The sequence below is a fragment of the Parasteatoda tepidariorum genome, chromosome 1 (assembly GCF_982258835.1).
Source record: "Parasteatoda tepidariorum strain Cologne lab strain chromosome 1, Ptep-v5.0, whole genome shotgun sequence".
Taxonomy (NCBI): Eukaryota; Metazoa; Arthropoda; class Arachnida; order Araneae; family Theridiidae; genus Parasteatoda; species Parasteatoda tepidariorum.
The window spans coordinates 104,700,442-104,719,253 of record NC_141755.1 but is presented as its reverse complement, the minus strand read 5'-3'; the positions used below and the strand labels follow the sequence as shown (position 1 = coordinate 104,719,253).

The window sequence follows — 18,812 nt, the reverse complement described above, 5'->3', positions numbered from 1 at the left end:
AGAAGATCAATGAAGTCAGACATATTCAGTTAAGTTAGATTCTAGTGTAAAAATTAATTCGGAAAAAATTTGATAAAGAAGACAACCTTTGGCTGAAACATATCTTCGTTAAAAAGAGATGGTAGCTTAAGAGTAAGACATACCAGAAATCTAATGATGAAAACTATAGTAAAAATTTGAACTCTATTCGATGGATTCTTTAGTTTATAAGGTAACTGTAGAAAACACAAAGTAATTAAATCAAATGCATGCTGAATTAACTCCCAGTATATAATTTTATATTTGAGTGCAAAGATACATTGAGTACCCTGTAAACTGGGACTTATTCAGTCGGTTTACTTTCTGTTGAAAAGCAATCTAAAATATCTATTTTTTTTAAGAAAGAAATGTAAAAGTAATCTGCAAAAAAAATTTACCCCACTGACGATTTTGCACGTAAAAAGTCGTATTTTAAACTGCAATCTTCTCCAAATAGCAAAACCAGTTTTCCATGTTATTAGGTAAGGAAATAGTGTTTTGAGTATACACATTCTCCTAATTATACCCATTTGCTAATAAATTCTGTAACAATCGCATATGCTTAAAAACAACTCGGTTCAAAAATTATAAGAAAATTGATATCATCATTATCTCATTTAATTTGATATGCTGTACCACACCAATATTTATCTCACTGACTGCCAAGGCTACCTAGTTCCTCTCTGGTACCATCACTGACTATAGGCCCTTCGAAGAATCTTCTATAATTGCTGATCTAAGTAACGAACCGGTGTTCAAAAATTTTAAAAAAATAGGGGCCGATTATTGATCTAATAATATTAATATGCAGTACCGATAAAAACGAAAGAGTGTCATTGAATATGGATTATGATATCAGATCAGGCTTACGATGTGAATATTACGATTATAAGTATTGAGCAAATGCGAGTAAGTTAAACAAGTTCATTGATGATATTAGGGTATACTGATCAACAACTTGGTTATAAAAACTCATCAAATTTTAACAGGTTAGAGAACCAATCTTGTTCGTAAACTGATTTAATGACAACGAATTAAAGTACCTATTTAAATTAGTGAAATCAAATGGTGGATAACTAGAGTCTAGTTTTGTAGAATGGCCAAACTGTTATAATTTGATAAGTTTTTTTTTTTAATTTTGTGAAATATATTGAACGGAATTTCTAATGATGGTGTCGCAGTTTTCCATTGTAGTCCGTGCATTTTTATTGGCCGGAAAATCAAGTGGTAGGATCCAGCTTGTCCCTATTCATTTCGATACTAATTTGGTTGTCATCAGCATAAAATTAAAAAAAGTCATAAAGGTATGATATTATTAAACATTTAACTCAAGAGTTTAAAACTAGGAGAATTGTTTTTATTTTCATTATTATAATGTAATTTACATTATAATGTACTACATTTTAAGATAAAGTAATTCAGAAAGGTGGTTTAATCTTATTAACCATTCACAATTATTTTTGTGCAAATAACATTAATATACTGTTATAAATTACAATTAAAGAGATCTGTCAAATGATTTTGAACTTAAAGGTCAGCTTCATCCACAATGAGATACAAACAAAAATCGTATTTAATATATCCGGCCGTTTGGTAAGAAAAATATTAAAATTACTGTTGTGCAATCATCACATTTGTTTCAACAATTTAATGCTATTTTCGAATGTTGATCAATGTTATTTTTAAAGTATGATTACTTGGCGTATGGGCCTGGGTCGCGACACAAATTTCCTTAAAGTATGATTACTTAGAAACATGGCTTATACATCGGAATATTTATAATAAAAGATAATAATATTAGGACGTGGTAAGTGGAGGCACAAGCGTAAGGGAACAGCCTTTTAGTACATATATGTCAAGCGTAGAGGTAGCGGGTTCGATTCCCGCTGTTTCCCTGCATTTACATTCTTTCTGTCCTTCTATTTGACTAAAGCTTATAAGCCTGGAGCTATTTGGGCGCTATCGTTCGTTAAACTGCTCTACCGTAAAGTGCTCAACTTCGCATGCAGGTCGATCGTTGGGCTACCGAAGCGGGGGTGCTATCCCTTCAGCAGAGGATCAAAATTGTGATTGCATATTCTAGATTATCCTCAGGTATGTTTCCCAGACCCTCTCCAATAGCCCATTTTGCAGCTTTAGTGCGACATAAATGAACTACAACAACAATATACACATTTGATTCTCAAATGAACTATCTAATTTATAAGTCAAACTCATTATTTTAAGAAAAGTACTGTATTTTCAGTTCCATATATTTTCTTAACTAAAAACTTTTTAATCTTATTGAAAATCGAGACAGAAACTAACGTACTTCCAAATTCTCTCCACACGCTAATGGTTAAAGCAGTCGAAATGTTGCCATAGCATACAGGGTTCTGCTGTACGCCACCTGTAGCCCATTTCGCTGTCCAAAAAAGCCCGTCTGCCAAGCAACATCCTCGTCTTTTCTGAGCATTTTGATTGGTTCTCCAAGAAAGAAAATATTTTAAAAAACTAAGAAATTTGGCAACACTCTCGTCATGTCAAATTGATGTAAATATTTTTGTCAAACAAGGTGACATAGAACTGGAGATTGTGAAGTTCATCCACAAAATTGTTTGGCATTTAATTAATTTGTTTCATTGTTTGCACTTCAGCTTCGTTTGTTTTGAGAACTACTAATAGCTCAAATTTTCGCTCTTTAAGTGAGCGAATTCTTTGTTTATCGTTCCTCTGCTGCCCAATGCTGAACAAAAACCTGAATGAAGTACCTTTTAAAGATCCTTTGTTATATAGAATTATAAGCAGTTGCTCTAGAAAACACAGAAGAAACAGAGTGTTGTTCACCCATCCGCGAAGTATATTGAAAAACTCATTGCAATTTTAATTTTCATTATCGATTTTTTTATATATAAATTTTCATCGTCAACCTAAGATATGAAGTTTTTGGAAAGCAGTATATTTGAAGCTATAAATTCTGCTCTTCGTTTCCAAACTGGTGAGAGTGTCATTCGAGGAAGGTAATTACGCTTATTTTAATGATTTTGAAATTTCATATCTGGAAGGAAATTTTTTTGATACTAGTTTTTAATAATTTGTTAAATTTTCTTAATATTGAAATATTTTCAAAATCTTCAATGCATATAGCAAAAACAATTAAAAATTCTGAAATCATTCTGACTTTCATTCTATCAAATTGTATCATTTTATTGCTCTTAGTATAAAAAACAATACAATCAAAGTAAGTACTGATAAAGAGTATTGTTAAACAAGTTTGAAAGTAATGCTGAGTAAGTATTGTTGTAATGTTCTAAGTATCATTTATTCAGATTTTTGAAAAAATTAAAAATTTACAGAGGGAGTTTTCCCTTATTAAATCATTTTTCTATCACGCATGAAAAGTTTTATTGCTTTGATTGATTTTGTTATGATTTTAGTTGAAGCTTTTATTAATTCATTTGAAAAATATAACAAAGATGTGAGCATAGTAACTGACATTTATATTTAAGTAGAAAATTGCAACACAGTTACCGATTAAGTGGTTAATAATCTGCTCCCTTGGAAAGTCATGAATTTCGGTATTGAACAAAATTTGTCATGATCTTAACTATATTTTTTAAAAAATCATGGAAAGTCATCAAGGGTCTGTCTAGGTTTTTCCTAGAGATGCCTATTTTGTGAAAATTTAGTCATAATTTGTGAGAAATTATATTTAAAATTTAACACAAAAATATGGATTTATCGATTCTTAAGGGATGCAAAAATAAAATTTTAAGAAAAAGTATTTTGTGGAACTACCATTTTTCCTAAAGTTGAATTTGTGTTTCCTAAAGTTGAATTTGTGAAGGTACCGCTAAACGGTAGTAAATTCGGCCTGGACAAACTCCTGGTCATGAATTTAGGTCTCGGAAAAATCTAATTTTTAAAATGGGATTCACCCCCCCCCCTCACACCTAAATTTCATGGTGTCCCGAATATCTGAATTTGTAACAAAATCCCCTCTCATAGTCATATTTTATTAAAATGTATAGAATGTTTTTATCATGTTCTTTAAAAATTATATTGTTCATTCAAAAAACAAAAAAATCATTTCTGAAGTGAATTATCTTTTAAACTTCTGTGATTTCAGAATTTTTGTTATTATTTTTGTTTTATTAATTTAAAATTCTAGCTGATGCATGCCAGGCATTGGCGAATTTTTTTTTTATTCTCTCAAATGAACAAGAAAAGTATCTTTAGAATATAATTCTGCGAAACAAATACAAATATTTGCTTTTGTATTTTTTCAGCTATTTTATAGCTTCAACTCTTTCTTCACTCTGATTTTTAAATTTAAAATCTTTAAATATGAAGGTGCAAAGTATAACAGTTTTGGTTATACCTACCATTCCAATTAATGTTATTATAATGCTTTTTTTAATTTACTGTTGTGTTTTTGTCGGCGAAAATAGTATCTTCATTTAGTCATGAAAAATTAGGAATTAGTCATGAAAAGTCCTGAGTTTGAAAATCTAAAATATAGCAGATACCCTGTAAATAGATTATACGAAGGTAAGTTATGTAGACATAATCATAACATTGGTATTCCAGATAAATACTTGTTTATAAAGTTGGTCTTAAAATGAAATTCCTCAAAGATAAATAAGTTTTTCCAATAAATATACTAAGTTAAATTTTTAAAAGGCTGACACTCATTTTTTAAGCCTTTTTTTAGTAATTTTGTGGATCACATATGCATCAATCAGCTGTTATGTTAGAAAAATAACCTTTAACAAATTAATAGAGTCAGGATTATTGTAAAATATTTCCACTAATTCTTCCAAATCTCGATTGTGCAGTGCTTTATCGTAACTTAGTCAATATTTTAGTAATGTAGTAATTTTGCTGATACTCTAAAAATAGCCTTTCAGAAGATTTACAAGGTATACAATTTTAAATTTTTCTCTTTGGAAATTACTTTTTATAATATCTATCTGAAATTCTAGCTAAAGCCAGTCAATGCAGAATATTTTTATTCTCAAAAGAAAGTAGAAAAGGAAAAAAAAGTAATGAGCATTCGTTCCACCTCCGACATGGGAGAAAGGCATTTTTTTAATATAATTCTGCAGAAAGGGGGGGGGGAGTTCTGCAGGAAAAAAATATTTCGAAAAACTGCAGATTAGGAAGAGAAAAAAAATCTTCTTTGCTTTCCAAATTAAAAATCTTTCTCCAAGAATTCTGCAATGTTCCACGACAATGTCACTGTGTCACCAAGATTCTGCCACGGGGATGGGAATATTGCCTATTTATAAATTTTTGCTCAAATACATCATTTTAGTTACAGATAAAGTAGCATAGTGTATGGGTATATATTATATGGTTAACTCTTCTTGCTCCAAATTTTTTCTTAGCAAGTTAGATACTGTGTTCATTGAAAATGGATTGCCATCGTAAACATAAAATTTTTCTGTTTCTAACCAACATTGCCTACTTGTTGTCAACAATGTATGTGTGAAAATTTTGTTTATTCACAAATTTTATACTCTGTTCAGGGAAAATCGACAGCAGGTGCAAATATAAAGATTTGCTGTTTTTTGCCTTCATTGCCTATTTCTGCTAGTTTTTTTTTCTTTCCAGATTAGATTTATTCAGACCACCTGCTTATAGGTTGCTTTATTTATTTTTGCTATCAATTCTCACTGAACAGATTATTGTAAAAATTACATCTATATCAATGGTTTTTTAACTTAGTGTCTAGGAATCAGCGTCAACTAGGAGCATCGACTGAATGTCTAAGAATCAAAATGATTTTATGTAATGGTTATTTACATACACATATACAGGGGTTGCACAAAATAAAGGAAACACTTCAATACTAACACATTTTTTGATATTTCTCAAAAAATACTTAGAGAATCAGTTTATAAATTTAGAAGAGATTAGATTGTGCGATTTCTCCCACATATCAATTAATTTCAAAGCTCTTTGAGGTTTGAGGGATCGACAATTAATTACAAACTGAAAAGAAAAACATTTTTGAACACCCTATGCCAAAAAATGTAATGATAAATTTATAACTTATAACTATTATTTTGCTTATCATATTCAATAATTGCATGTTAGAAAGAATCGTTAAGAACTGTGCAAAGTATGAGTAATTAAAGTAATTCTTTTTAACTGAGCAAGAGCAGAAAAAATTAATTCTTGATTTTGTAGTGAATCATGATTGATAACTAATAAAGAAAGTTCAATTTGAATATCTTAAAAATTTAAAAAGTTTCAAGCAATTTTCTGTGTACTTTTTAAAAGTAAGCTTATTTTGAGCTTACTTTTTAAAAGTGAGCTCAAAATAATAAGAAATTTTCCACAAATTACATTTGTACTGTTAAACAAGATTTATTAACAAATGATAATGCCCTTCTAATGATGGTTCAGACAACAAAGCGTGATGGTATTAAGAAATAAATAAAACATCCGAAAGAAGAGATACTTTTATGGAGATGATCCGAGACAATGGCGGTGTAATTTATTTAATTCTTGTGTAATTGTATAAAATGAAATTTGTGAAAAGCCCCTTATCATTTTGTAAATTTATCAACTGATTCTCTAAATATTTCTTGATGAAGATCAAAAAATGTGTTCCAAAAGATGCATTCTTTCATAAGATTTTGTAAACACTAAAGAAAATCCAGAAAAAAAAACCTACAATTCACTACTAAAAAGGCATATTATGTTTCCTCATTAATAGAAACATATTTATAATTTAAAACTGATAAAGCAATGAACAAAACATCCATGAAAGCAAGATGAAAAGTGCTTCGATTGTAAACAAAAGAATTAAGGTTAAAACTCGTTAGTTAAACTGACTCCAGAGTGCTTAACTTAGACAAGGTTGAACTAGACCTTTACATCCGAGTTTAGTTTCTGCAGTGCAGTTCCTGGTTGGGGATTAAGTTTAGGGCTAGTAACCTTATCTCATAAAAAATATCTTGTTACAGGAACTAAAGTATTTAACTTGAAAGTAAAATCCATAATTTTTTTATTTTCAACTTTATTATTATAAATTCAGTCTTATAAAAAACTGAATTAAATTTTCTTGTTTTGATTTAAAGATCTTTAGTTATTAACTCATTTTATTTAAGACTAACCATTTTTTCTCCCTTATTTAGAATTGAAAGTTACTCTTGTAAAATGGCTGGTGACCATAAAAAACTTTTCAAAATTATGAATGCTGAGGCAAAGGCAAATGATCTGCAGGCGTTGTCACCTCCTCGAAGTATGATGGTTGCAAACAGTCCAAGTAAAAGCTACAGGTATTATGTATCTCTTTTTCTTTATACTATACATTAGTGTTCTTCCTAAGAATTTTTAGGAAAGATTCCTAAAAATTTCCTCCTAAGATTTATTAGTATTATTCTCTACTAGTTAAATTTTTATAAGTTTTTTTTCTTTGGAGAGGTGGTATATAAATGAATTTTTTCTTAGGGAGCTCTCTGCTACACATTTTTTAAATGTTCAATTTTTTTTTATTATTATTACCTATTGTTTAACATTTTAATACCAGTTTGTTTTCTATACCTAAGCCATTACATAATGGAGTAAAATATTTTAATGCTCAATAGTTTCTGAATTTTTAATTTTTGCAATTTGTAATCAATGTCATGATACATTGGGATGTTGTGCAACCCAAAGAAACATGGGTACAGAATTGTAATTTGATCAATTGAAATAGGCGTGCACAACCTTTTTGAGTGAAGAAAAATTGCATAGAAAATGGACTAATGAAGGGCCATACACATATTTAATCATGTTGCAGCAAATATGATAATTTTTATATAAACGTTAGTATTCTAAGCACTGAATTTTTTTTATCAAGAAAATCAGTCATATATTTTCAGAAAATTGAATACTTTTAATTATTTGAATTTATCTAAAAATGAAGAAATTGATGCTTTTATCCAAAAAATTTTGTCCTTTTTATAATTAATTTATCGAACAAAAATATGAAAATAAAGATTAGGTAGAAAATATATAAATCTTTTAAAATAAATGGTAATGCTCACCGAATGAAAGTGTAAAGAAATACATACATATTTTAATTAAAGAAAATTTATAGGGTTTAAACAAAAAATAAAACAAAATATTATGATACAAAATAAGATTCAATATTTATTTGTTATAATACTTCTTTTTTTTTATTCTTACAGATTTTATGAATTTTAAATAGAAAATGTTTTCTTTTTCGTTTTTTCCAACAAAAAAAAACTCACCTAAACTAAATAAATTATAAACAGTGAGCAGTTTAAAAACTCACGTTTTCCTCAAGTTTTTTAATGTTTCGGATTGCAATAACATTGTATTGAAATATCGGGCTCCTAAATACCACGAACAAATGTATATCTCTAACTGCCAAAAAATGACATTTGTGATGAAATCTGTTCAAAGAAATAGTATCAAAAAGTGATTAGTTAAATGTATGGTTAGAAAATTGGGGAAAATAAAGCTAGTTAAAAAGTGATTACTCAAATTTGTGATTTTCAAAATTGTGAATTGTATTAAAAACTGTTCTTCGAAATGATTCACATTACCAAAGATAAATATTTTAGTTTTTTTAAAAACAAAAGTACTGTGAATTAAAGTTCATAATTGAAACTTGTTATAGAACAAAATTAGCGGTCCTACCGGCCATAGGTCGACTAAATGTAACGAATTGCGATTAAAACACTTTTGCTCCTTGTTAACCGCTTTCCATTTTTTCCTTGAAAATGCACATCGTGTGCATTTTATTATAAATTTTTTTTAAATACATATAGTAACATTATAAATATTTTATAATTTTCTGAAAAAAATTTTATTTTATGTTTGTTTATTAAAATTTATCGTATTTTTAGCAATGCTTCTAGTGTTTACCATAATTTGAAAAAGGCTTAAAATGCCTTACACTCAAATGCTTTAGCATCACAAATTTTTTAATTATTTCAAAAAGTAGCCTCTGTTAAAAATACTGCAACCAGCCACTGACTAGTAGCCAAATTTCAAAATTCTGCCATAGGGACTATTTGTAAATATTTCTATCGCCGGTTTAAAATATTTATCATGTTTCACATTTTGTCATTTAAATAAACCCATAGGAATTCTATGTAAAATTTATGACGGAAATGGGCCAAACTTTTACAGGGATGACCCATTAAGAATGCATCGATTGTAATATATTTATGAATCATTTCTCAAATATATTGACACTTACTTATCTTATATATTGGCACTTACGTTTTAACGTATCTTATTTGTTCATTTTTGTCATTAATTTTATGTAAAATTTATGAGAGAAATAACCAGATTTTCAGCTTTTGTTGAGGGAAGAAAAAAAATTTAATTTTAAATTGAAGAAAAGTCCTATGGTATTTTATAAATGTTTATTTATGAAAAAAATTCTCAATATTTTATCATATTAAAAGGTTTGTTAATTCTTTGTAGCCAGAGTTCTGAAGGGGAAGGTCCTCTCTGTGATACCATCAATCGCAAGACACTGAGTTACTTAATTGCCACTCTGAATGCTTCTTTCTCTCCTGATTATGATTTCAGCCATGCCAAAAGTGAAGAATTCAGCCGAGAACACAGCTTAAGAGTGAGCTACTTTTAGTTAAATAGTTTTCTTGTCTAAATTGCGTTCTAGAAAGAATACTTAACAAGGCAAAAGGTAAATCACTGCCATAAGAATCAGGTGTTGTCAAAGGGGGTTAAGGCACTTTGGTTATTATGCATGGGCTTAAGGCTCTTCAATTTTGAGATCAATGCTTATTATAAATGGACTTGTATATGAAACATCTTGCTTTGAATTATGACTCAATATTTAAATATTTTAAGCAATATTTGAATTCCTGTTCAAAACAGCTTTTTTTTTTCTAATGATACACTTGGTTATGGAGAAATATGTAAAAAAAAAAGTTTTACTCAAAGAACTTTTTAAAAAAATTATCAATGTTACATATTCTGTGAATAAAGGATGAATTTAGAGTGCCCATCAACTTTGCAAGAGAGGACATGAAAGTGATCCAAGAAAAAAATATGTAACATTAGATTGGTTGTCAGGGGTGAAGAATCTTCTACTTTTTGTCAAGTGCATCAATTCCTATGTCATCACTTAAAAAGAAGCCCATTGACACTTCTAAAAAAAAAGCAGAAAATAGTGAAAAAGAAATGAAGAAGTTTTGAAAAAATTAAATTATGAACTGCAGCCAAAATCGAAGATAATGAAATTCACTAAAACAAAATAAGTTATTTACTGCCAAAGTATAATATCCATGTTTGAAAACATGACAAAAACTAATCTGAAATGAAAAGAATTATTTAAATTTAAGTGATGTCACAGGAATCGATTCACTATCATGAAATTGTTAACTATATAGCACTCTTTTTTACCTTTCTCTTTTATAAGATTTTTCATTTGAAATCCTTTCTCTATTTTTGTGATAAATACATTATTTACTTATCTAACTTCCTTAATGTATATTGCTATTACTGATTCAGAAATTATGATTGAATTTTTAAATTGTTATTTTGCATAAAAATTAACGACCTCACAATTTCAGTCTTTTCTTCTAACTTAAGAAGTTTTTCTGATATTGGAAATTAAACTGCCTATAATTTCACTTTGACCCCTTACTTGTGACACCCAAACTCGATTTAGACAGCACAAATACGCCAATTTTGGAATTCCTCACCTTAGTTTTTTCAAGATCTGTGCTTTATTTCCTTGAAACCTGAACTCAGTCTAATGCAATTTACCATTGTCTTTTAATTTTAGTGCTAAAGTTTGTCAGTTTTGCATCATTTATCGGACTTTTAGAATTTGTCAAAAAGTCAAAGGAATCTGAGGACATGGGGAATTCATAACAGTTGATATAAATAATAACATTCTTGTATTAGTTTATTATATTTGTTACAAAAAATATGTCATTTGATTTATTTTGTTATAATTTGAGCAAAAATTGCTGTGATCCATTAATATTTCCCATTTATGTTAAAATATTGAATATAGTAGTTATTTTGTTAGCGTTTTTTTTTAAATAATCTATTTTTAACATTTTGATGAGAATGACAAATAAAATTAAAAAGAATTTTTTTTCCTCAATTTTCGCACGTTTATCTGAAATATATTCCAGAAGCAAGAGTTTAACATTCAAAGTTCAGTTTTTTTCTAAAGATATAAGCTAAATCTAATAAAAAAAATTTAATGCCGATCTATAATTAATATTTTGAACTATCTAGAATAAAATTAAACATTGTTTAACACTACGCATACCATAACCAGTGAAATGACAATTTAAGAACTTCTGCATCGAAAATGTGCATTTCATCTTATTGTTTTTGCACATTTGACTTTATGACTTTTTCTAAGAATTATATACAATTAATATTGTATCTATCTATATATATATTTGCATTTTGTTTGTTTCGAATAATACTTGTTGCATACCTATTTCTACCACAACCGGTCATTTGACCGGGTGTACAATTTATTGCTTTATAAGGTTATTGAATCAGACATTACGATGTAATGCGTGTTCAACTTATTGCATTCAATTAGTCACATATTTCTGCAAAGACTATCGCGTAGTTAGTTCAATCGGAATAACTGTGAATTCAAATTTCAAGAAAGTATCTTAAATTTTTAGATTGGCATTTTTGTGTCATAAAAAGGGTGACAAAAAATTTAATGTTTTGGTAAGTTGCTTATATTTTATTTTGATAGCTTTGCTTTATTTCTAACTAACTGTTAGTTTTTACCCAGAAAAATGTCTAAACAATCTAGACAGCACATGTTCTTAGAAGAAATAATATTAATTGTAAGAATTATAGAAATTCTTTGTGTTTGTAATTTATAAAAATTGGAAATATGCAATTTTGTTTAATTATAATAAAGTTTTTTTTTAGCTTATTTCCTTCCTAACATCCATATTTTATACATTCAATCAAAAGACATTCAGTCCATTCATTTGATCGGCTGTAATAGAAATAGGTGTATATTAAGTTTTGGTACGTTTAGTGTTAAATCTGATTTCTTAAAGTATAAATTTCTGATGTGGATTTTTTATACTAATTAATGAATTGGAGAAGTTAAATTTTTAGTGGAAAAAAAAACAAACAAACATGGGTGTAGAGCATATGTTTTTATTCATTCCTATTTTGCAGTGGGTAGTGAGTACCATTGATGGCAATCTAAGTGCAAGTAATGAATATGAACCACTCAAGTCTCAACTGTGGTCTGCCATTGATCATGAAATTACTTTGTCTGAATGTGACATATACAGGTATTCTCTCTCAATAAGGCTTATTAGCATCCTTCTGCTGTTCCCAAAAAAAAAATTTCTGTCTTTTTTTGGAGATTTTTTTTGAGCATCATTTTAGAAACAAATTTCCAATTTTTTGTTCAGGATACTAGTAAGCCTAACTATCAATTAATATTTTATATTTCCGTAAGATATTTCGGATATTGAGATTTTATATTTCGGTAATGGGGCTTTTTACAAAGCCCATTAATTTTTTAAATAGTTTAAACACTTATAGCTCTAAATAAACCTCTACTGGATTTTGCCAGTTTCTCCTGGTCAACTGGTTGAATTAAAATTCTCCTGGTTTTTGTACATTTTAGAAAATTCTCTAAAATTGAGTAAGTTTCCAAAAAAAATCTCCATTGGAATAGATTTTTTGTACAGATTATTGCTTGCTTGCTAAAATATTTAAATAAGTATTACCAATACATAATACATACACGAACCTCATTTATAAAAATCAGTTTGAAACTTTTTTTGTTCTAAAGTGTCCAGTTTATTTTAATTCAAAACTCTATTTTTAAATAAATTTTTTAAAAAAAATCTTCTAACTTCCTTTGAAGAATTAAATGCCTATTAATATTCGAAATTATAAGTAAACATAATATGTAACATTTCAAGCATTTTAATGTCTATTGTAACTGGAAAATATTGCTGTTTTTCTATTTTGATGTCTAAAAAAATCTCTAAAATTCCCTATGTGTAAAATATTTACTACATTATGCAGCAATCATCATGAAATTTATATTTCATAAAATCTACAGGATTTTTTCCTATCTATGTTGGCAACTCAGCCCTTATGTGCTTATTGTGTATATTAAAAAGAAACTATTTTTTGCTAGTAATTTTTAAATATTTATTAAAGGAAAAACAATTTGTAATAAAAATCTAAAGTTCATTACCAATAAATAAAGTTCATTACCAATCAATATTAATAAGTTATAAATTGTCTAATTATGATTGTATATTAACTCATGTGATCTTTAAAACTCTGTATATTTGAAGTCCATATTAGTTTTAATTAAGACAAAGCCAGCTATTTCATTTAATATATTTATATATAGTTTAAAATACATAGATGTTTCATGCGTGAAAGTGTATCATGTAATTGTATTTTTAACAGTAATAGTAGCATTTAATCAATCATCTTAATCAATTACAATTGTAAGATATGACTGCAATCTTCTTTTAACTCAGGAAGAATAAAAATTTGACAGCTTTCTAAAGTTATTAAAATCTTTTTTCCTTCAGTAAAATGAATAGCATAAAATTAATATAGTTTAAACGAACAATAACAAAACAACATTCCAACACATTGTGATATTTTTACAACAAACTAATTCATATTTCTAGATCAGTGGTTTCCAACTGGCGGCCCGGGGGCCGGATCCGGCCTGTGAAGCTTTTTTTTGTGGCCCGCGAACTAAAATATATTAATTGTTATTTTTTGCGGACAATTTTCATAAAAAATCTATATGGGTTTAAAATACTTTTCTCGCTAATAAAAATCTAATTTCTTCGTTTCTGTGAAATTTATCATACTAGCGGTGCAAAGAAAAATTTCTCAGGTTTTCCATCCAAGAAAATATTTATTCAAATACAAAAATAATCGTGTATGTTGCTCTTTTTTATTTCATTTTTATGTATTTTGTGAATATAATTTACCATGTATGTATCAGAAATTTTCTCGAAAAAATTCTCCGATTTAACTTTTCGAAACCACTCATTTTGGGAGAAAATATTTATACACACATTTGTAAATTTTAAATTTAAAATGTAAATATCTATTCTCTGGTGATTGCAGCAGACAAACCTCAATTTTGTCATTGAAGATTTTGTTTGCTACTATGTAAGTTTTAATACCAACCTTTTCAAAGTTTTATATCTTAACAATTAGATATCTGTTGCACATTAATTGTTTAATACATGGATGCTCATTAATTTTAATATGCAATTAAATATTTTTAAAAATCTACTTCTTATTTTAATTTGTACTTCAATACTTTTGTTTTGTTTGTACAACTTGGTAAAAATCTGACAGTAATATTTAATGATCCTTCAAACATAAAAGACTCCTACATAAAATTTTTATAAAGTTGCGGCCCGCCATTTGATTTGTGTTTTTAATTGTGGCCCCTGGCCTCATGTAAGTTGGAAACCCCTCTTCTAGATGCTAGAACTAACTTTATGAATTTCTGGAATTTTTACTTGTTAAAACGCAGAAACATATTATTGCCTACATGGTGTTTATCCTGAAGAATGGTCTCCTCAATAAATTTTAAAATGTGGCTTTTTTTCCTTCTTTTTTTTTTTTTTTGCTTTTTGTATAAAAAGTGTGTTTATGATTTTATAATTTATTTTAATATTATCCAACTTGTCGCAATTATGAGTTTATTCTTCATGAGTTAAAATTCAGTAACTGGATAGTTACAATGTTCAGTGTGTTCATCATCTATAATGCTTATTTTTGTTAACTTTAAAATGAATCAAGTTGAATGACTAAGAGTATTTCTGAGTTGTAAGTTGTTGTTTCTGAGTTATTGAGTAAGTTTTCTGAGTTGGAATGACTAAGAGTATTTTAATCAATGAAAGTTTCCATTTCCTTCTAAAAACTTTTTCTGTTGTTCTTATCACGTGAGATCTTTATTGAGAGATCGAAAATAAATCTTAAAACTACATTTGTTTTTGAAAATGTTTTTAAACAATATTATGTATGTATGAGTTACTCATAAAAATAAATGTTTCAGTTATAACCCTGATCTAGACAGTGATCCTTACGGAGAAGATGGTTGCCTCTGGTCTTTCAATTACTTTTTTTTTAACAAGCGTCTGAAGAGAATCGTCTTCTTCACTTGTTATGCCATGGGGTTAGTATATGCATTTCCTTTCAAATTTTATTTATAAATATGTTCTTGAAATTGTAATTTTTTTTAAAACCAATTTTAGGTTAAACATATAAATTTTATAAAATGGGGTGTTGTTTTCATTAAAATATGCCTACATTACATTCACTAAGACACACAAAAAATTATATTTTATTTAATTGCTTCCCTTACTAATTTTTTGTTTAAAAAAATGTGAAATATCGACATATTTTATTATTTCATTATTAAATACAAGGAACTAAGACGAAACATAATATAGATGTTCTAAGTTGAAATTTTAAATGTTTTATGTGTAAAAAATATTTAATTTATCATCAGTTTACTAACCTAAATCATCTCGGGCACCTGAAAAAAGTTAATCTGATAAGTCATCTACATTACTTTCATTTTCGCTCGCGAATGCCATTTTTTTACTCTTTTTTCTATGTAAATTCATCCACCATCGTATGTACAATTGAACAAAACACGTCTGCAGTCCCATAAATAGCAAAGCGTCCCGCAGTGGACTGATCGCTAAGACACGGTTCCCAGCAGATCACCGAAGTCAAGCATCACTGCCTACGGTCAGTGTGCGGGTGGGTGACCACTTGGATCAGTCTGCGTAGGGACCGAGGGTGTGCGGTGTTGGTCCTCGTTAAACTGTGCTACCATAAAGTGCTCGACTTCGCTCGTAGGTCGTCGGGCTACCGAAGGGGGGGTGCCATCCCCTCCCCAGAGGATCAAAATTGTGATGGCATGTCTTCGGATCATCCTCCGGGATGTTTCCCAGACCGTCGCCAATAGCCCATTGTGCAGCTCTAGTGCGACGTAAATTAACAACAACAGCAAATAGCAAAACTTCCAAACAAATATTGGCAAGCTTTCAATCACAGCAGATTATTATTATTTTTTGTTTTGTTTCCGGCCGAATAAAAACGTGATAAAACAAAACTTATTGACGAATTCTGCTATGTCCGCGTTTACTGGGGATTATAAATATTTGCAATATATACATATCCGGGTTAACTCGGGATGATCAGGGAAGCGGTTAAGACACACAAAAAATTTCGTGTATAAAATTTTTTATTTTATTTAAGAAATAAAATGGGCATATAAGCAGCAAATCAATGAACAAACCATTTAGTTGAATACTTGTTTTTTATGAAATTTTTTTATTTATTTTTATTTACTGACTTGCAACTTTAATCCATCATAAAAAATAATGATAAATCTCAAAAGGAATAATTATACGCTTTTAAAAAATTTCATTTGTCAATAACCGTTTTAAAAAAACTCTGTTAAGAAATTTTTAAACTAAAGTTTTAAAAGAACTTTAGTTTAAAAATTTCTTAACAGAGAGTGTTTACTCCAATTGAATTACTCTTAATTTTTGGATGTCTTGAGAACCCTTGACAGAAAAATTAAATTAGAATAACTGAAAAATAAAAATGAGTGAAAAATATATGTCACAGTACACATTTGGCCGAAAATAGGTTAAAGCCTGATTTCATTGATTATGAAGGTTTTATTCATAGAAATGATGAAAGGGAGATGTATGTATTTTACAGGGTTGCCACTCTACAGGGAGAACTGGGAAAACCTGGAAAATACGGGGAATTTTGAGTTTTTCTTTCGAAACTGGGAAAATACAGGGAATTTTGTTTATTTTAGTCTTTTAATAAAGGGTGACCACTCAAACTGCAATCTATGGAATATTTAAGGATGCTATTTCAGTTGTACTATTGTAACATTATTGTAACATTATTTGTTTAAAGTATGTTCAGCTGCTCCTTTTTTCCTTAAGTTTTTTCAGCAATTATAACTTATATAGTTAGTCCAATACAACTCATGCAAGACCACAATGATTGTGTTTTTCCTCTTAATATATTGTGTATAATATGTATACAGAGAATTTTTTTTTTCTTCCAAATTTGAGTGGCAACCCTGTATTACTATATCAAGGTTCTTAACTCCACCAGCTTTATTCAATATTGTAATATTTCAGTTACATCCTTAATTTTCTTTTCATATCTTTTTCTAACTTCCACTTAATAACAAAACTAAACAAAAGAATATATACATCAAAAGGGGTATTCCAATCAAGTATATTTTTAGCATTTAACTCCCCCTTTCATTAGCTGAAATAAGCAAATCACAAATCCTCTCCCCTGCTAATGCAAGAAAGTCCTTACTCCGCTTGGTTTTTGCTTTTATTTTATAGTAGTAAAATATAGTTCTAAAATTAAAAGATATAACTTTGCATAAAATAAAATTTACTTCTTTAATACATTTTGTGACATTTTCAAATGAAATATTTTTTAAGAATCTCTTTTTTTTCTTCTTTTGTGTTCTAAACTCAACAAAGAATTTCTTTTCTCTAATTTTCTTCTTTCCCCTGAATTCACTTTTTATCCTAAATTTAAAATCTTTTCAAATGTCATTTTTGTTGTATTTTTATTTTGCTTTTTAAGGAAACTTTGAAAATAAGGGAATTTTAATATTTTATGTGAGCATTGCTCATACTCCTCTTTCCCACCCCTCCTTTTCAGTACTTACATAATATTTGAACAACTTCAAACTCTGTAAATATTTTGAAAGTTGACCTTTTATTTACCAAATTATTAAAAAATTATCTGAAGTGTGCGAAACTTTTTTTTATCTTATTAAATAATGTCTATTTTACATTTTCACAAATACATATATAATATTCAATGTTATTTTCTAATATACTTTCTTATATTTCTTGTTGAAAATGTTAATAATCATTAAAAGAAATGAAAGACTTCCTAGCAGAATAGATCGAGATAGAAAGGTGGCAATTAAGGAATGAAATTGAGAATGGTGTCCTCCTCGAATGAAATATCAACAACTAAATAGTTCCATAGATTATGTTTAACTAATTCAACTAGTAATGATAAACAGAAAGTCGTATTACAGGGAAAGATCAGTTCCAATGAAATATTTCGTTCCGTTTCAATGCTATTTGAAAATAATATTAGTGGGACTTATATTATTTTCATATGGCTTCCAAATAATGATACACAATTAGCAATAATTTTGACTCTTTTATGTTTCTTATTTTTAGCATGACATATTGTGTTGAGTCATCTGCTTTGTCTGAAGATCTTATGATGGAAATGGATGATTCATTAGAATGAGGTAAACATCTATCTCACCCCCATCTATTTTGGGTACACAAAAAGTTGTCTGCTGTTCTTAGTTATATTTTTTTATGTGTAATGTTGAGTAATGCATGATTCAGTTATTTTGATTACATAATTTTTAAAAAAAAATTTAATTCGTTCTAAAATATTGTCATAAATTTAATTAAAAAAACAAAGCAAAACAGCTACAGCTAGGAAAAGTGTACGTAAGTTTTCAATCACACACACATGCTTATATAAATATATATATATATATATATTATATATATATATATTATATATATATATATATATATATATATATATATATATATATATATATAAAATTTTTTTCTTTTCTTTCTTCCTTTTTTTTCTAAATTGCGTTAGTACAAATCCTGTTGTGAGATTTTTAAATCTCCTGAATATTAATCGCAATGTGTAATTTTAAATCACATGAATACAAATCGCGATGCATAATTTTAAATTGCTTG

General features: G+C 28.3%; 1 protein-coding gene across 1 annotated transcript; it reads left to right on the top strand.

Moving 5' to 3' along the window:
• The first annotated feature begins 2,508 nt into the window (after window positions 1-2,508).
• On the top strand, window positions 2,509-18,334 carry Maf1 (repressor of RNA polymerase III transcription Maf1). Its single transcript, XM_043054391.3, has 6 exons — window positions 2,509-3,017; window positions 7,146-7,289; window positions 9,454-9,604; window positions 12,172-12,290; window positions 15,059-15,178; window positions 18,261-18,334. The coding sequence occupies exons 1-6, from the start codon at window positions 2,935-2,937 to the stop codon at window positions 18,331-18,333; spliced, it is 690 nt and encodes a 229-aa protein (XP_042910325.1). The 5' UTR covers window positions 2,509-2,934; the 3' UTR covers window position 18,334.
• The last annotated feature ends 478 nt before the right edge of the window (window positions 18,335-18,812 follow it).